Source organism: Caretta caretta, chromosome 23, assembly GCF_965140235.1.
Source record: "Caretta caretta isolate rCarCar2 chromosome 23, rCarCar1.hap1, whole genome shotgun sequence".
Classification (NCBI taxonomy): Eukaryota; Metazoa; Chordata; order Testudines; family Cheloniidae; genus Caretta; species Caretta caretta.
Genome location: NC_134228.1, coordinates 13,781,058 through 13,800,541, shown reverse-complemented (window position 1 = coordinate 13,800,541; position 19,484 = coordinate 13,781,058). Strand labels below are relative to the sequence as shown.

The window sequence follows — 19,484 nt, the reverse complement described above, 5'->3', positions numbered from 1 at the left end:
CTCACCCGGCCGGGGCTGGAGCAGCTCTCTGAGATGCTGAGCTCTGGAGAACCACCAAGAGAACAGTGTCCATGCCACATGCCCAGGGCTACTTATTGGCCGGGATTCATTTGTGATGGAAGAGGTGCCGGGGCTCAAGCAATGAGGTGCCAGGGCTCAAGCAATTTTTTTTACTTTCCTAACTGATGCGCCAGGCCCAGAGGTGCTGGGACTCTGAACTGCCAAGCCCAGAGGTGCCAGGGCTAGGAACGGCCAGGCCCAGAGGGGCCGGGGCCAGGAACGGCCAGGCCCAGAGGTGCCGGGGCCAGGAGCGGCCAAGCCCAGAAGTGCCGGGGCTCTGAACAACCAAGCCCAGAGGTGCTGGGGCTGTGAACTGCCAGGCCCAGAGGTGCCGGGGCTCTGAACAGCCAAGCCCAGAGGTGCTGGGGCTGTGAACTGCCAGGCCCAGAGGTGCCGGGGCTCAGCCCTGGCACAAATGAAGCCCTGTTTAGTGGTCCAGAAAAGGGCAGGAATGACTGGACAGCCTGGGTGATCAGGGTATTCCCCTAGGAGGTGGGGCACTCCACTACACAGCTGTTCTCCACTGTATATCAGGATCTCTGCGCGTCGACATGCCCAGCGAATCGTAACGGTGCGCAGCACGGGCTGTCGTCCCGCAGCAACTGCAGCCAAAGACCCCTCCTTGCCAATGTCCATCATGGCCGCCTTTCCATCAGCTCCAGGCCCCTGGTTGGATTCTTTCCAACGCTACTCCACAAAGAGGTCTCTTCTTTTACAAGCCTTTGCCAGCCGGCCTAGGGAGGGCTCTTTGGTTTCCTGGAAGGAGAAAGGAAAATGTGAGCAGAGGAGACAAAAGACACAGAACCAGGCACCACTGGGAGTTGAACCCAGGATCTCCTGTTTACTAGACAGGTGCTTTAGCCAGCTTAGCCATGGTGCCTCCCTCTTGAAACAGCCCCCCAATTACTGCACTTGATGGTCGAAGATAATACCGGCCAATTCCAAAGCAGAGACTTAATCTATTTCTTGCAAGACCTGCAGTCATGGAGCTGTCTGGCTCCCTGTGCACCGAAAGCCACAGCTGAGCTCACAGAGACTTTCCAAAGTGCTCACCTCCCAACTGCAGGTGTGATGGTGAAGTGGTCCGTATTCTGCGTTGTGGCTATAGCAACCTGGGCTTGACTGTGAGTCATGGCAACCTTTCCATCAGCTCCAGACTCGTCGTTTGCCGCTTTCCAACACTTAGGGGCCCAAGGAGGACTCTCTCTGTCTTCAGCTGACAAAGATTGCCCAGGAAGATCTTTTCGGTTCATGAGGAAGAAAGACAAAAAAGGGAGCTGCGCAGACAAGCTGGGCTCAGCGAGGAACAACGGGCCAGCCAAGCCGGCATCTTCTGGTTGCGGGGAAGGCTCGTCTGCCAGCTATTCCAAAAGGCCACTCTCCAGAGGCCTTGCAACAACCCCTGCAGATGTTCAGCTAAGAGCTGCTGACACAGAGTTCTTCACTCCCTGGAGACACCCAGATCTCAGGAGCTCCGTGCGCAGAGCGGCCCCGGCTAGCGGAAAGGGGCTTTGGCAGAGACTCCTGCGTTTCCAGCTGTGGCCACGTAGTGCTGAGTTCTCTGCCTGGTGTCTTCCACGGCTGCGAGTGGAGTTACAGCGACCGTTTGTTGTCTTCACGCTTGTCGGGAGCCTCCTTCCGACACGTGTCCCCCAAAAGGCCTGTCCCTTTGGCAAGCGTTTGTACGGCTAGACAAAGGCGGGTTTCTCCGTTTCCTCTGAAGAGAGACAACGCGGTGGGAAGAGAAGACAGGTTTGGTGAGGCACCACTGGGAGCTGGATGCAGAATCTCGTTTTTACACAGCAGGTGCCTTCACCAACTTAGCCACGGTGCCACCCACGGGGGCTTTTCTCCTGCCTGCTCCACTTCTTCCCCAATGACAATCGAAAGTGAGGTGAACCGAGAGCAACTCTCCATTTCCCGCCAGCCCTGCAGAGGGGGCGCTCTCAGGATCTCTGCGCGTCGACATCCCCAGCGAATCGCCAGGGCGTGCGGCACGGGCTCTCGTCCTCTTAGCCAATGCCCGTCACGGCCGCCTTTCCATCAGCTCCAGGCTCCTGGTTGGATTCTTTCCAATGCACCTCCATAAAGGGGGCTCTTCTTTAACCAGCAATTGCCAGCCTGGCCTAGGGAGGGCTCTTTGGTTTCCTGGAAGGAGAGAGGAAAAAGTGAGCAGAAGAGACAAAAAGCCAGGCACCACTGGGAGTTGAACCCAGGATCTCCTGTTTACTAGACAGGTGCTTTAGCCAGCTTAGCCATGGTGCCGCCTGTCTGAAAGTCCCCCAGGCTGCTGTCCTTGATGGCCGAAGATAATAATGGCCAATTCCAAAGCAGAGAGTTAATCCAGTTCCTGCAAGACCTGCAGACATGGAGCTGTCTGGCTCTGTCTCTCCTCTTTCTCCCTGGCACTCTCCTTTCTTATGCCATGGCGACAAACACAGGTGCTGGCAACCTTTTTGTCACGCAGGGGTGTGAACTCCCCTTCCCCCGAGCGACGTAGGTTTGGCCGGCATAAATGCTCGGGTGCAAAGCGCCGCGTTGGCGGGAGATGCTCTCCGGCCCCCCCAGCTCCGCCGCTCAGGGAGCTGGTTTCATCATGTCAAACGCGGCGGCAGGAGCAACCTGACAGCAGCGCAGCTGGAAGTTTGTACGGGTAGACGGAGCTCTTACCTGCTCCTGCCTGTCATCCCTCTGGTATTTCTCCCCTCTAGGGCCTGGGCGCCCTCTTTTAAGGGCAATTGCAGGGAGCCGATGGGTGCACCGGCTCTGTTCCCTCTCCAAAGGGCAGAGGTGCCCCGCGACGCACGTATCCGCGATCACGCAGGGGAGAAATTTCTGCTTGGGGAGTTCTTGTGAGATTCCAGTTCCTTTAATTTCAGGAAAACCCAGCCTGGGTAGGGAAAAGCCTTTGTTTTCCAGGAATCAAACACAGGCCAGAGAGACAGAGCAGCAAATCCCAAGCACTAGATCAGGGGTCTCAAACACGCGGCCTGTGGGGTTATTTCCTGTGGCCTGCCAAGCTCCCCGCGCCCCCGGAGTTATTTCCTGTGGCCCGCCAGGCTCCCCTCCCCCAGGTCCCCCTCCTGCCAGCGCGCCGTGTCCCCGCTCCTCTGCCTACCTGCAGGCACTTCCCGCCGCCAAACAGCTGTTTGGCGGCACTTAGTGCTTTCCAGGAGGGAGGGGGGAGGAGCGGGGAGCTGCATGCTCAGGGGAGGAGGCGGAGAAGAGATGGGGCAGGGGCGGGGATTTGGGGAAGGGGTTGGAATTGGGGGCAGGGAAGGGGTGGGAAGAGGCGGGGCAGGGGCGGGGCTTCATGGAAGTGGTGAAGTAGGGGCGGGGCTGGGGGCAGCTGGGGGGGGGTGGGGAGGGGTCAGTGATGCAGCCCTCGGGCCAATGTACTAGTCCTCATGTGGCCCTCGTGGTGATTCGAGTTTGCGATCCCTGCACTAGATCATTGGCTCTCAACTTTTCCAAACGACTGTACCCCGTTCAGGTGTCGGAATTGTCTTGTGTATCCCAGGTTTCACCCCCCTTAAAAACAACTTGCTTACAAAATCAGACATGGAAATACAAAAGTGTCCCAGCTGGTTAGGTCTGAAATATGGCTGGCAGTCTCATTTTTACCATATCATTATAAAACAACTCAATTAGAATATAACTATTGTGCTTACATTTCAGCGTACAGCCTATAGAGCGGTGTAAACAAGTCATTGTCTGTAGGAAATTTCAGTTTGTCCTGATTTTGCGAGTGCTTTTTCTGTAGCCTGTTGTGCAACTAGGCAAATGTCTAGATGAGTGGAGGGACCCCCTGAAAGACCTCTGGGTACCCCCAGGGTACACGTACCCCTGGTTGAAAACCGCTGCACTAGACCACCAGGGCGGAGATGGGAATTTCATGACGCATGACACACACAACACTGAAAAATTCCTGTTTCTTTGTTTTTTCCAGTGAGCTCATTTCCCACCAGAGGGAAAAAAAATTTTTTTTCCCCTCCATTTCATGAATTAGGCTTTGTCCACACTACGCAGCTTTTAGCGACATGCCGGGGCCGCTCCGCAGCCGGGATGCTAAAAGGCGCGTTTGTAGGCAGGAGAGAGCTCTGCCGCCGACAAAAAACTTCCATCCCCAACGAGCAGCGTTAGCGTTGTCGGCAGGAGCTGCTCACACGGACGCTTTTCCTCGACAAAACTTCTGTCTTTCGGGGTGTGTGTGTGTGGTTTTTTTCACACCTCTGACAGACAAAAGTTTTGTCTTTCACTTGCCAGTGTAGAGAAAGCCTCAGAGAAGGGCAGGAACGGGCAGAGACAGGCACATCCCTGCATCATCATCATCATCATCAATTTGAACGTAATGAAAATCAAGACGTTCAAACCAAGCCTTTTCTTTCTTGATGCTCTCCCTCACTAGTCACCTGCAGGCCCCCGCCGCCCCCCCTCCCGGAGAAGATAAAGGGCCTGAGGCTTCATCTACACTGGAAACCGACCGACAAAACTTTTCTCGTTCAGAGATGTGAAAAACATCCCGAAAGACAAAAGTTTTGCTGATGAAAAGCGCCGGTGTGAACAGCACTGTGTCGGCAGGAGCGCTTGGGGGGAGGGTGGGGGGGAGGAAAAAAATCTCCCCCCAGCCATAGGCGCTCACCTTTATTTTCCCCCAGGGGTGCCACCCCACCCCTCCCCTTTCCCTCATAAATCCAGCTGTTTGGACAATGCTGAGTGTCCCTGAAAACACTGGGTGAGGTGCATTGAACCCTGAAGAGGGTCCAGGTTTGTCCCAGGAGGAGTCTATCTCATTTGGGCTTGCTGAGCAGAGCTCACGGTGTGACACAGGCGTGCTGGGGCCCCAGAGGTCCGGTCCAAGGAGGCGCAGGAAGAGTGAAACCCCTTGGAGGTCTGGCCCACCGAAGGGGTTTGTCCGAGAGGCTGTCCAAAGCTGGGGGCATAGCGCCGGTCCTGTGCGTCCATGACAAGGGGTAACCAAGGTGTGGGGGTGGGGGAAAGCAGCCATGGATGAGTTTACACGGTTAACCTTCTTGTCAAGTTCAGGGCTCCACCAGCTGTGAGCCAGGGGAGGTGGCCAAAACTCACAAGACTGTCAGTTTCACTGCTGGTTCGGCTCTGTGCTGTGAAACTGAGCCCAGTGCCCGGCTCACGGCTCGGCTGCAGGTGGAGGGTCCTCCAGCTGTGTGAGCCCCATGCGCTGTCCGGGTCCCATGCTTGCGCCCCACAATGCCCCACTTCAGTGGGTGCAAATGCTGCTGGTGATGGCGCCCATCACTGGCAGAAGGAGGGTTGCACCTGGACACCAACAGCGGATTGAATTACTGTGGGGGCAGATCTGAATTAAGTCGACCTAATTTTGTAGTGTAGACAAGAGTTGCTTTCCTGTTCCCAGGGGGGCGCATTCACTCTCCCGGGGCTGGACTGGGGCTAACAGGAGCCAGAGCCTCTGTGTGTGTAAACACAGCAACTCTGGAGGACGAGGAGCAGCAGAGATGAGGGCGAGCAGTTCCCTCTGGAGAAAATCCCCTGTCCAGTGAGTGTGTGACAGGCTGCAGCCCTGGTTGGTCTGGAAGGAGACAGGAAGGGGCTGGAATAGCTGGGAGCAGGGGGGTGCTGGCAGGAAGGAAGCTGGGAGAACAAAGAACAAACCCTGGGCAGCTCCTGGGTGGGGGTGCTTTGGAAAAATGCAAGATGCAGCAGCTGCTTCTTCCCCGGTGGGGTCTGTGCAGGGGGCAAGCCCTTCATTAAAGGGGGGAGACTTTCTCTGGCTGGAATCAGCCCCCCTAGGGCAGCCCTTGGCTCTGCGGACAGAGACCCCTGAGCTGGAGACAGCAGGTAACTGAGGGGAGGAGGGGAGCTGGGGATGGGGAGGATAGTGAATCTCTTCCCCAGTGGAGTTGGGAGCCTCAGATCTAGCAGCCCCTGGGAATTTTCTCTTTGATTGAAGCTGCTCCCCCCCACCCCCCAACCCCAGGAGCAAAACTGGGGGATTGAGGCAAGGAAAGAAAAGGTATTTCCCCTTTGTGTGTTTGGAGGTAGAGCCGGTCCAGGCCAGGGCAGGGGTGGAAAACAAGGCTGAGATGAGGGAGGGGGAAAGACAGTGTGGAAGGTGGTGGATTGGACGGGGAGCAGCCAGGAATCTCCAGGGGCAGACCGGTCAGGGGGCTAATGAAATCCTCGCTGGTTTTGCCATTTGTCCCTCAAATGCGGATAAAATTCTCCCTAATGATCACCTATGAATATAAAATCCCTGCAGATTCCCCTCTGCCTTTTCTCTCAAATTATTTGGCTCTGTCTAGTCTCCTCCTCTGATTTTACCCCTTTTTATCTCTTAATTCTTCAATGTGCCTTTAAAATCTCCTCTGATATTTCCCCACCTGTTTGACCAGCTGCAAATTGTCTTTGTTTAGGTGGGAAATTGTTGCCCCCCGAGTGGTTCCCCAAATGGGAAGGGGGTCAACGGGTGCAGCTTGGAGATCCCAGCGACTTGGCTGCTTCTGGGGTGGGCTGGGGCGGCTGTTCTCTTCCAGCAATAAGGCATGGAAGGGGTAAGGAGGGGGCTGCCCAGTTTGAGGTTACCCAGTCCCAGGTGCTGTCCCCGCAACGGCCTAACATTGCTTCCGGCCAGCTACCAGTCACCTGTCCGCACCCCACAGCCTGCCCCATAACCCATCACTTGCCCTCTTAAAGCAGCATCCCAAAAGCTCCTGGCACTGTCTGGAGGTGGTGGTGAGGGACTATTCCTGTCCACAGGTCTATTTCACTTTCCTATACCATCCCTTTTAACATTCCCACCTGCCTCAGTTATTTAACAGTGACACAAAACCTCGAAAGAAGAGGTACACTTGTAACGGTGAGAGGAACTAATCACTGGAACAATTTACCATGGGTTGTGCTGGAGTCTCCATGACTGACCATTTTTAGATTGTTTGGATCGTCTCATCTGTTCAGATCTTGGCTTTTTTCTCTCTCGGATGATCAAATATTTCAATTTTCGACCTATTTTCTCCCCAATTCTCAAAGATTGATATAAAATACCCTAACATTTTTCCCTGCTTTTTTAGTTTTCTTTTCTAGTCATCTGTTACTCGTGTTGTTCTTCTTTACCTCAGAGGACAGGACAAGAAGCCATAGGCTTAAATGGCAGCCAGGGCGGTTCAGGTTGGACATTAGGAAAAACTTCCGAGCTGTCCGGGTGGTGAAGCACTGGAATAAATTGCCCAGGGCGGTGGCGGAATCTCCGTCTTTGGGGATTTTTAAGAGCAGGTTGGACAAACCCCTGTCAGGGACGGTCTAGATAATATTTAGTCCTGCCATGAATGCAGGGCACTGGCTAGACGACCTCTCGAGGTCCCTTCCAATCCTGTGATTCTATGATTCTAGTTAACATTCCCTGAGATTTCCCCTGTCTTTCTAATTATAAAATATGAGCCTAAAATCTCCACAGATTTGGCCCTTTTCTCAAATTCTTGACTATTGCTATAAAAGTCTAGCACCTGTTGCCCCTTTTCTCTCTGCTTATCAAATTCTGCTAAGAAATTGGCTCAGATTTTCCCTCTTTACTGCTTTCTTGGCCACTGGTATAAAATCGCTCACAGGGACCTCCTAAGACACGAAGTTATTTTGGCATCGCCGGGACAGGTCGACCGGGCCGTCCCTACCAAATATGGTGCCCTACGCAGCCTGAGCACCTGCTCCCCCCCGCGGAGGGTCTGGGCTGCGCTGAAGGCCTGCGGGCCCTGGGGATTAGTGGGGGGGCCGAGAGCAGGAATCGAAACAACCCGGCCCCAGCCCGCTCTGCTCCCCCCTGCCCCAGCCACGTCGCTTGGGGGAAGGGGTCCGCCTCCCCCCACACACTCACCGATGGTGGGAAGCCGAGCGACACACCAGGAAGAGGTGGGGCAGGGGCAGAGGGAGTTGTCCTGGGCCCCGCACCCCCTTAGGAACGGACGGGGGGGGGCAGCTGGGGGCTGGCTGCCGGTGCTGCCGCATACGAAGCACTCAGCTGCGTAGGGCACCACGACACTGGGGGCAATTTGGTGCCCCCAATTTCATGGTGCCCTACGCAGCTGCGTATTCTGCGTGTCCCTAAGGATGGCCCTGCAGGTCGACTGTCAGATTCACCAGAAAGGAACTCAGATCAGGGGCATTGTTATAAATTGTTCCAGCACCCCTGGCTGCAGGGCGGCGGAGTTCAAACTGGTGGCCAGAGTGATCACCGTGGGCATTGTGGGACACCTCCTGGCTTTTCTCAACAAAACCGTATCGTGTAGACGTGGCCTGCGTGTTTCCCAGGGTGGCAGAACCTTGAAAGTCCGTTTGTAGGGGGAAAAGCCTGCAGGGGAATCTGGGAGTGAAATGGGGGAAACCATTTCCGTTTCACTCCAGATCTAGGTGGCCAGGTGCCCGGTTTTTGACCGGAAAGTTTGGTCCAAAAGGGGACCTAACAGTGTCCGGTCAGATCTACTGACCGCACACCCAAAGTCTGGTTACTGTGGGCAGGGGAGGCGGAGAGGCGTCGGGTCATCACCCGCTCCAGCATCTACTCAGTTTGGGCCGCCTCCAACCTGCATTGGGCAGCTGCAGTTCCCAAACCCGGCTCTGCAGGTAAGTCCCTCCTGGCCCGGGCAGGGAGGTAGGAGGGGAAAAGCAGCGAGTGACGGGAGGAATGGGGGGAAGAGGAGTGAATGGGGGGGTGGAGCCTCTGGGGGAAGGGGCGGGGCAGGGGAGGGGCCTCAGGGGGATGAGGCAGGGCTGGGGAGGTTCCAGCCAGTAAATGCACAGGACAATGAGAGCTGCTGGAGGTGGGAAGAGGGCAGAAAATACAAAGAGGGGAGAAAGGGAGAGGAGTGATGTGAAAAATCTGCCAGAACTCGTTTAACGTGGGGCATGGTTTCTAGGAACAGACTCCTGCGGGTTGGGAGTGGGATGTTCCCTATTTGTGGAACAGGAAATAACTCACCTATCCGGGGCTGGGAAAACTTCCCAGACTCCCAGAGCTGGAGCCTGATGCTCCTGACCCACATTATTTGCCACTCCCCCGACCTTTGTGTCGTTATTTGCCACTCCCCCGACCTTTGTGTCGTCTGGCAATTTTTCAGTGACGATTTTATGTTCTCTGCCAGGTCACTGATAAAAATATTAAATAGCGTAGGGTCAAGAATTGATCCCTGGGGGACCACACTAGAAACACACCCGCTTGACCATGGTTCTCCATTACTTTTTGAGACCTCTCAGTTAGCCATTTTTTGTGTGTGCCATGTTACTTGTGTATTGTTCTAGTTTAATCAAAGTATCGTGTGTACTAAGTCAAATATCTTACCGAAGTCTACATATCAACACTATTACCTTTATTGACCAAACACTTAATCTCAGCAAAAAAATATACCAATTCGTTTGATAGGATATATTTCCCCTAAATCTATGTTGATTGGTATTAATTAATCAAATCCAATATCAGCTACTTCATTAGCCTGCATGTTATCAATGTCAGAGTGACAGACCTATAATTACTCGGGTCATCCCTTTCACTCTTTCTAAATATTGGCACAGCACTAGTTTTCCTCCAGTCTTCTGGATCTCCTCAGTATCCAAGACCTACTGAAAATTGACATTATTGGTCCAGAGAGCACCTCAGCCAGCTTTTTTAAAACTCTTGCATACAAGTTAACTGGACCCGCTGATTTTAAAATGTCTAACTATGGTAGCTGCTGTTTCACTTCCTCATGAGTTACTAGTGGAATGGAACAAGTGTCTCCATCCTCATATGACGTGACTGCATCATCTGTTTCTTTTTTCCCAAATACAGAACTGAAATATATATTGAACGCTTTTTGCCTTTTCTGCATTATTATAGATATTTTTGCATTTCCCTCTAGTAATGGACCCAGCTCATGGTTAGGATTCTTCTTGTTTTTAAAAAACTCCTTCACGTTGTGTTTCACTATGCTGACCACAGGTACCATACAGTCTTTGTATCCTTCTGCTTCCCTTATTAATGTTCTACAATTCCAGCCTCTGGCTCATATTCTTTTCTAGCAACTTCCTCTTTCTTTTATGCATTATACAGTAGAACCTCAGAGTTATGAACCCCTCAGGAACGGAGGTTGTTCGCAAGACTGAAATGTCTGAAACATCAGGGTTGTTCTTTCAAAAGTTTACAACTCAACACTGTGTAACACAGCTTTGAAACTTTACTATGCAGGAGAAAAAGGCTGCTTTGAACCATCTTTCTTTAAATGAAAGAAGCCCAGAAACAGTTTCCTTCCCTCGTCAGATCTTTTTATTTTTTAAACTCTCCCTTTATTTTTTTAGTAGTTTACGTCTAACAGAGCACTGTACTGTTTTGCATTATATATATAGAAAGAGAGAGTATCTCTGCTCCTGCCTGATTACGTACTTCTGGTTCCAAATGAGGTGCGTGGTTGACTGGTCAGTTCGTAACTCTGGGGTTCTCCTGTATATTGTTTTATCCGATTTTTTTCATGGAGTGGGTGTTGGGATTCTGACTGTCCTTGGACTCTTCTGGGGGCTCTTATCTCCGGTATCAGCCTCCGGCTAGTAGATGTGTGATAAATATGAAAACCATGCACCCTGGGGATGGGGGGGTGGGCTCTCTCTCCCCACACCTTGTTGCATCCTGGCTGCTCTGAGAGGATTAGGCATGAGAATCCCTCAGAAAACTTCTTGGCCCAGCTGCCCTGCAAATAGTGAGATTGTCAGGGGGCAGGAGATAGCGAGCGGGGTAAGGATAGTGATATCCAGAGTAGTGATAACTCGATTATGTAATTTTGGCAGGTTTCCATGCCCCCTTTTTACCTGATGTCCCCGGTACCATGTTTGGACCTGTGCGTTTTTGGTGGCGTTGGCCATTTTGAAAGATACGATTTTTAAATTTAATCTCTCTTTATTTGAGGGATGTAAAAATGAAGTTAATAAATTGAGCTTTTGGGCCTTGTCCTCATTTTAAGAGCAACATATGCAGCTAGTACAATTCTAAATAAAGTCAGTGGTTCTCAAACTTTTGTACCGGTGACCCCTTTCACATAGCAAGCCTCTGAGTGTGACTCCCCCCTTATAAATTAAAAACATCTTTGAATATATTTAACACCATTATAAATGCTGGGGGCAAAGCGGGGTTTGGGGTGGAGGCTAACAGCTTGCAATCCCCCTTGTAATAACCTCATGACCCCCCTGAGGGATCCTGGCCCCCCAGGTTGAGAAGCACTGGGCTAGGAAATAGGTGTTCTATTTAGGGTGGCCAGGAGCCCCGTTTTCGACCAGAAAGTCAGTAGAAAAGGGGACCTGACAGTGTTCGGTCAGATCTACTGACCGGACACCAAAAGTCTGGTTACTGCAGGCGGGGGAGATGGGGAAGCACCAGGTCGTCACCCACGCCAGCCCCTACTCAGCCAGGAGCTGCCTCCTACCTGCGTCAGCTCCCAGCCCTGCCTCCACGGGCGAGTCCCTCCCGACCCAGGCAGGGTGGAGGGAGGGGGAAGAGCAGCAAGCGGTGGGGTCAGGGGGGAAGAGGAGTGAATCGGGGCGGGGCTTTGGGGGGGGCAGGGCAAGGGGCTGGGGTGGGGGCTCTGGGGGAAAGGCAGGGCACCGTGGGGAGGTTCGGGCAGTCCTGCTGGAGTGTCCCATTTTTAAATAGCACAAAGTTGGCATCCCTAACTGTGGTATGTGCAGACTGTGGGACAGTCAGATGGGAGGAGCGTACGTGTGGTGCCGGGCGTGAAGGGAGAGCAGGGGAGCCGAGAGCGGGGAGGAAGGCCCCCTGCCCCGGGAAGTGGGCAGGGTGGGTGTCACGGATCCCCAGCTTTGGAGCAGTCTCTGGGAGGACCCTTTCTAGTGGGCCAGATCCCCTAGTGGGTCCCACTCTTCGGCAGCTTCACCTCCTCCTTAGGCTGGGCCCCTGAGCCTCCAGCACCCCTGCTCTGCCCCGCAAGAGCCGTTCAAGGAGTACCACTGAGACAGACCCCCCCTCCCCCCGAGGAAGACTCGTGCAGTCTTAGGGACCAATGCGCCCCCGCAGGCACCGTCAGCGGCTCTCAGCCCACGCTGTCAAACAAGAGGGTCTCTTAGCGGGCTGGAGCACAGCATAGGACGCTCTGGGTTAGCACAGAGAAATAAAGGCTGCAGTAGAGTCCAGTCTAGTTAGCCAGAGCCCACAGCTGTCTCCTCCTGTCACTCCCTCAGACCTCCTCGGTCAGATTTCCCTCTGAGCAGCGCCCCGACTCCTCACCTCATACCTCCCAAGTCCTTTGTTCCCGTGCTGGGGCACACGCACCGACCCGGAGCAGCCAGCTTCAGCCAGCATGAGAAGTGGCTCTGTCCACGCCCCACCCGGGTCCGGCTGCCCAGGAGAATGGCCCAATGTGCTGTGGGGGGGGGGGGAGCGGTGCAGGGGGAGAAGGATGGAGGGCCCCCCCCCAGGTAATGTGGGGTGGGGACTGCGTGTCAGGTGGGCTCAGGGTTGGGCAGAGAAGACACGTGGGGAGCTCATGTGTTCTCTCCTTCAGATTGTGCCCCCCCCAACCCCAGTGCCCAGGGGCTCCAGAAGAGGCTTCTCCCCCGCCCCCATCTTCAGCCACATGGGACTCCACGAGTGGGCTTCAGCCCCCTCTCCCACCTGGCTTCAGCTGCGGGGCTCCGGCTCTGGGCTTCAGCCAGGCTGGCCTTACTGGGCACCATGGTAAAGAGGCAAGAAGTGGGGTGAGCAATGCTGCAGAAGGGAGCTCAGGGGAACGGGGGGGAAGGAGTGGGGCTGGGGGGCAGTGGGGAGCCAGGGGAGGCAATGGAGGCTAGAGGTGATGGATGGGGGCAGCGAGAGGGAGCAGGGGCACCAAAATACAGCAGTACATTATGTTTATAATGGAGTCTGGAAAAAAAAACCCCTACATAAATAAATTATAATGATTTGGACCTGTACATGTGCATATTTATTTGTTTTTTCCTAAAGCTAATTAAGTATTTTAGGAAAATTTGTCAGAGCGGCCACCAGCAAGAGTTGGCCACTAATAATTTTGTTGTGAGAACTCCTGAGTGTCCAGCCCTTGGTCCCCTGGACACTGACTGTTTTCACCGATCTGCTTCTTGCAAAGAAACAGTTCGCTCCAGCTTACCAGTTTCACCTCAGATCATACTCCTCTCTACCTACGGTACTTCGGTGAGTTAGTCACAAAAGCAAGGATAGCTGGATTGAATCGAGCATGGAGGTTCGGTCGCAGGAAGCAGAAGTATTGGACAGAAATGGCTACATGTAAAAATAAAATCATAACCTGCCTTCTAAAGCATAAGACGTCATGAACAAGAGACCCTCATGTCTGATAAAGTGTAGCTCACCCAATATTCTTGAACCATTTTGGGGCCAAGCAGGCTGTGATCCATCTTTCCAGGGGGGAAAAAAACGTGCTGTCAGCTTCCCTCCTTGGTGAAGGAACTGATATGTCCCTTCCCCTGAATGCTGGGATGGATTGTGGATTCAGAGTTGATCCCCTCCCGTCTCTTTCCTCTGGGGAAAGGTTTGGGGTTGGAGGGGATTTCAGGTCCTGATTTCTTTGATCCCTTCGTCACTTCTATTGGTTCCTTCCCCCCTTTTCCCACCTCTCTGTCAAAGGTTTTCTGTCTCCACAGCAAAGTAGGTGACCCATGTCTGGATTCTCTCTCTGTCCCGGCAGGTGACGCTGGGATGGTGAGTGAGAATGGGGAGGAGAAGCCCCAGCAAGAAGATGCTGATCCAGGAGAGCCTCGCGGGACGTTTGCAGGGAGATGCAAAGGGGACGTTTGCTGTGGTTGGCCACAGACCAAAGCCTGTGAGAGTCAGCACAGAGCGGAGGAAACCGTCAGGAGCCGCTCACACCTTATTAGACATCGGAGCATCCTCACGGGCGAGAGACCCTACCCATGCACTGAGTGTGGGAAAAGCTTCAGCCAGAGCTCCTCCCTAATTAGACACCAGAGAATCCACACGGGCGAGACCCCGTACGCATGTGCCGAGTGCGGGAAACGCTTTAGTCAGAGCTCATCCCTGGTCAGCCACCAGAGAATCCACACCGGCGAGACGCCCTACACCTGCGCCGAGTGCGGGAAATGCTTCCGGCGGAGCTCAAACCTCATCACGCACCAGAGAATCCACACCGGCGAGATGCCCTACACCTGCGCCGAGTGCGGGAAAAACTTCAGGCAGAGCTCAAACCTCATCACGCATTGGAGGATCCACACCGGGGAGACGCCCTACACCTGCGCCGAGTGCGGGAAAAGCTTCAGCCAGAGTTCAACCTTCATTCGACATCAGACCATCCACACCGGGGAGACGCCCTACGCCTGCTCCGAGTGCGGGAAAAGCTTCAATCGGTACTCTGCCCTGGTCACGCACCGGAGGATCCACACGGGAGAGACGCCCTACACCTGCGCCGAGTGCGGGAAACGCTTCTGTCTGCGCTCGACCCTCATCGCACATCGGAGGATCCACACCGGAGACACGCCCTACGCCTGCTCCGAGTGCGGGAAAAGCTTCCGGCAGAGCTCAAACCTGAACACCCATCGGCGGATCCACACCGGGGAGACGCCCTATGCCTGCGCCGAATGTGGGAAACGCTTCAGTCAGAGATCAACCTTTATCAGACACCGGAGAATCCACACCGGGGAGACGCCTTACACGTGCTCCGAGTGCGGGAAAAGTTTCAGCCAGAGCTCGACCCTCATCACACATTGGAGAATCCACATGGAAGAGGCCCCCTACGCATGCTCTGAGTGCGGGAAACGTTTTAGCCACAGCTCTGCCCTTATTAGACATCTGAGGATCCACACGGGAGAGACTCCCTACCCGTGCTCCGAGTGCGGGAAACGTTTCAGCCACAGCTCTGCCCTTACCACGCACTGGAGAATCCACACGGGAGAGACGCCCTACACGTGCTCCGAGTGCGGGAAAAGCTTCAGGCGGAGCTCCGGCCTCCGCACCCACTGGAGGATCCACACGGGGGAGACGCCCTACACGTGCTCCGAGTGCGGGAAAAGCTTCAGCCACAGCTCTACCCTGACCACCCACCGGAGAATCCACACCGGGGAGACGCCCTACGCCTGCGCCGAGTGCGGGAAACGCTTCCGGCAGAGATCCAGTCTCATCACGCACCGGAGGATTCACACCGGAGAGACGCCCTACGCCTGCTCCGAGTGCGGGAAAAGCTTCCGGCAGAGCTCAAACCTGATATCACATCAGAGAATCCACATGGGGGAGACACGCTGAACGGGCTCTGAGTTCAGGAAAAGCTTCCGTCATGAGTCATCTTCTCTTAGACACCAGAGAATGCCCACGGGGGACAGACTCTATCCATGCTCCGAGTGTGGGAAAAGCTAAGCTCGGCCCTTCTTAGGCATCTGAGAATCCACGCTGGAGAGACACCCTACACCAGGTGGCTCCCAACCAGGATGACGGAGGTCTTCCAGGGCGACATTAACTCATCTCAACAGTTGCCTAGCCTTACAACAGGTGACGTAAAAAGCACGAGCGAAGTCAGGACACACTAAAATTTCCTACGGACAATGACTTGTTTGTACGGCTCTATAGGCTGTACGCTGAAATGCGAGGACCATATTTATATTCCAATTCATTTATTTCATGATGCTATGGTAAAAAGGAGAACATCCGCACATTTTTAGTATTAGTGTGGCTGGGACACTTTTGTATTTATAGCTCTGGTTTTGTAAGCATGTCGTTTTTTTAAGTGAGGGGAAAACTGGCAGGAGCAAGAGAAATCCAACTCCGGAAAGGGGGACAGGGGTCTGCAAAGAGGGAGAGCCCTGCCCTATGGAGAGCTCTCATCTTATCACAAATCAGAGACTCCCCACGGGCAAGAGACCCAACGTAGGCCGGGGCAGGCTGTACCTCCCCAAATAAGCCCAGCGTGGCTCCACCCACGCTCCGCCCAGAAGGCCCCCTCCTGCTTGCCCTTCCCCCTGGGCCACAGCCCGGGCAGGCTGGCTGCTCCTCTTCAGGGAAGCGTGCTGGGGCTGGGGATAAGGCGAGGTGGCCATGGGCGGCTGGCGGACAGGACTTGGGGTGGCTGGGGCCACACAGCACTGAGGGGCCCCGGGCGCTGGCAGGGGAAGGGGAGCAGGAGGGGCGGGGCCGGCCGGGAGCTAGCCTCCCCGTGCCCACAAGCAAGTCCGCACGGGAGAGGAATGCCACGAATGGCCCGACTAAGCCTTGCCAAAGATTTTTTTTCCCCCTTTTAAATGCATTTGCTCATTCCCGCACAGCACCCGGTAAGGCTCTTTGCACCACTGCCTGAACCGTGGCCTCTCGTCTCCTGCAGGTGCGTGGCGAGGCTTGACCACAACTAGCTCCACTGAGGTGAAAACGACCTGTCCCTTGTCTCCACTCAGCTTGTACGTGGAGTTAGCTGCTGACGTGAGCTATCGTGATGTAAACACACACATCTAGCTGCAGTGCGGATATAAACCCAGGTACAGAGAATGGGGTTCGCTTTCCCCTTGACCTGACCTAATCCCCATGGCTTTTCCTAGTCTGGACAAACCCTGAGCATCACATCTGTACTGTTCCCCCATTGCCATAGTCACAGAGATCTCCCTTTGGCGACAGAAAACAGGTACCAGTTTTCTAATGTGCCGGTGGGGCTCAACCCCGGCTCTGCCCCAGGACCCACCCCCTGCCTCTTTCCACCCTGCCCCGTCTCATCTCACTCCATCCCCTTCCCGCCCCCTCCCATGAACATGCCTCACCCTCGCTCCTCCCCCCCCAGCACCTCCTGCACGCCGCAGAACAGCTGATAGTGGCGGGCGGGAAGCACTGGAGGGAGGGGGAGGTTGCCAGTGGGTGCTCAGCACCCACCGTTTTTTCTCCACGGGTGCTCCAACAGAATGTCTCATTCCCAGTGGTTTGCACGTTGATCAGCGTTGTGGGGAAAGATTGCAATGTAACGAAAAGCAGCACAGGGGGTAAGCGTCATTTCAGCCTCTCTTTCCCGAGGGAGATCCGGGATTCCCTCCTTCCACATCACCATCAAGATCCCACTTCCCCAGTCTCAGCCCAGCCATCCGCACCAGCCACAACAGAGTTTATAATCCCCACTTTCTACCCCTCCAGCTCCTTCACTGCCACTCACCGTTCGCAGCACGCTGCGGTGAGTTATCACGCGCTGATCCTAAATCAAACTCACTGAGGGCAGGCGGGAGGTGAAAACGCTGGCGGGGGGATTTGAATGGATCCTAAAAGCAGAGTAATCATTCCCTCTTTTAATCCTGGTTTCCTTCCATCGGAAAAGTATTTCTGAGCTTTTTCCTGCTGAGCCTGGCTTCTTTGCAAGGTGGGAACGTTGGCTGTTTTCCCCCATTACCATGATGTTAAAATTTGGGGCTGCTGAATAATAATGAAGTGGCTCTGAGTGAAGCAGGTTTGAATGCATCAGAGGAGAATACAATGGGAGAATCTGTTCTGATTTTGAATCATCAGATGTCACCTGCTCTGGAATTTCATTTTATATGAAATTTAAAGTGTCTGACACCCCTTTGCGTTATGGGGGGGTGTCCTCTCTTTCCTGATTGGTCAAATATTGGGGTATTAGTTTTGTTTGACAGCATCAGCTGAGATTGATGGGGGGCTATGAGAGAAACGATCATTCCCTTAAAACACACTGACACCCGGATATTTGCTTCCCAAAGCTGTTGCGGCCCAGAAGGTTACTCCTGAAAATATCACCTTCTTAATCAGATGCTGTTTGCCTATAATTTAGGGCGGCCATGCAGTCCCCATCTATGTGGAGATGGAGAAAATGGAATGAGCCGTGTTGTGGCGCTTACCCCTTGTAATGCTGCAACCGTGTATAAAATGAATTGAGTGTTGAATGTGAGAGAGCTCCTGGATTCTGCCTCTTTTTTCATAGATACCCCAGCTTTGGTGGCTGACAGGGACTGTGATCCAGGCCTGTGTCGAGTCCCTAACTTAGATTTGTGCCATCAGATTAAATAAATAAACTGTGTAATAAATAAACTGGACGTGTTTGGGGAAGCCGTTCCTCACGATTACTCCTGAGCTTTTGTGCGGATTCTACTACTGAGAAATATGAAGTTACCCCCAACCAAGGCCAAGGATTAGACATGAATTTCCGTAGAAGTAGCAGATATTCAAAGTTGTCCTATGGCCAGGTAAACTCTTTGTATTTAGAACCTGACTCCCTAGCTCAGTGATATTGATTATGGTCCCACAAGTTGTCATGTTTCAGTGGGGAGTGATTGTCCCCTTCCCATTTGGATCTGAAGTGTCATGAGATAATGAGAAACGATTGATATTTCTTCCCGATGAGTTCCAATCTGGCTGTCTTGTTGGACAAGAAGCACGGCCATGCTACACAAGCCCACTGGGGAAGGAATTTGTAAGACTCTGAACTCAGGTTGGATGAATGTTGTGTTCTACTTCTCTGCTCTTGTCTCTTTGTTCGGCTTTTGTGGTTTACGGATTGGCATCAGTTCTCTACCTCCTGCTCCTCTGAATGATTAGAAAGTGTGGAAACAGAGTCTGAGTGCTTTTTCTCATTGTGCCAACCTTCCCACAGAGGGGGAGGAGACTTTCACCCATCTTTAGGGCAAAATACCTGGAGATAAATGAACTCACAAGAAACGGATGGCACCTACATTAGTGCGGAACACAACTTTACCCAGGGTTCCTGTGGAGGAAATGGGGAATACGAGAAAACTAACACACATGATCCAATTTTGCAGCCTTTGAATGTGTTGTTAGCAGTGCAAATGGAATTAAAGATGAAGTGATTTATTACAGAATAAGACACGGATTATGTGATAGATACACTATCATATGGGGTCACAATGAAAGTTATCTTGGGTTCTCTGTTTCTTTGTTTGTTTTCAGGCCTATAAGAAAGGGTGGCTAATCCTGAAAAGTGTATTTGATGTCGTTTACTCCCCCTGGATTAAAGACTTCTGACGTAAAACCTGACTCCAGAGGGGATGAGATGGGGAAATATGAGAACAAGCAGACAGAGTTCCCCACTTCTCTTGTTCACAAAGCAAAGAGAAGAACAACAGAACGGCCAGACTGGGTCAGAGCAAAGGTCCATCTAGCTCAGTGTCCTGTCTTCCGACAGTGGCCAATGCCAGGTGCCCCAGAGGGAATGAACAGAACAGGGAATCATCCAGTGATGCATTCCCATCCCTCAGGAGATGTCGGTATTTAAAATGGCAATGGATCCATGATGCTGGCTTTTCTGTTTATATAGCAACCAGTTATTTGTGTGGGTGCAGAGCTGCCTTTTCCTTTTAAGGAGGCCAGATTTTAGAGCAACCGCTGTTTAACCGTCAGGCCAGGCTATGGAAAAAAAACACCCCATAATTGGCCTTGTGTTTCTTTTCCTTTTGATATTGTGGGGTTCCCACATCCACAC

The 19,484-nt window shown here is 53.2% G+C and overlaps 1 protein-coding gene, 1 long non-coding RNA gene and 2 other non-coding genes across 4 annotated transcripts; 2 read left to right on the top strand and 2 right to left on the bottom strand.

Annotated features, from left to right (window-relative positions):
* Positions 1-866: 866 nt before the first annotated feature.
* TRNAT-AGU (transfer RNA threonine (anticodon AGU)) lies at positions 867-940 on the bottom strand. The gene has a single exon. It is a non-coding gene; the product is annotated as a tRNA-Thr (tRNA).
* A 1,311-nt stretch (positions 941-2,251) lies between these two features.
* On the bottom strand, positions 2,252-2,325 carry TRNAT-AGU (transfer RNA threonine (anticodon AGU)). The gene has a single exon. It is a non-coding gene; the product is annotated as a tRNA-Thr (tRNA).
* A 3,356-nt stretch (positions 2,326-5,681) lies between these two features.
* LOC125628321 (uncharacterized) lies at positions 5,682-19,034 on the top strand. The gene is made up of 2 exons (XR_012665829.1): positions 5,682-5,898; positions 16,383-19,034. It is a non-coding gene; the product is annotated as an uncharacterized LOC125628321 (long non-coding RNA).
* On the top strand, positions 9,991-18,076 carry LOC142068351 (uncharacterized). The gene is made up of 2 exons (XM_075122475.1): positions 9,991-10,021; positions 13,746-18,076. The coding sequence occupies exons 1-2, from the start codon at positions 10,009-10,011 to the stop codon at positions 15,311-15,313; spliced, it is 1,581 nt and encodes a 526-aa protein (XP_074978576.1). The 5' UTR covers positions 9,991-10,008; the 3' UTR covers positions 15,314-18,076.
* Positions 19,035-19,484: the final 450 nt, after the last annotated feature.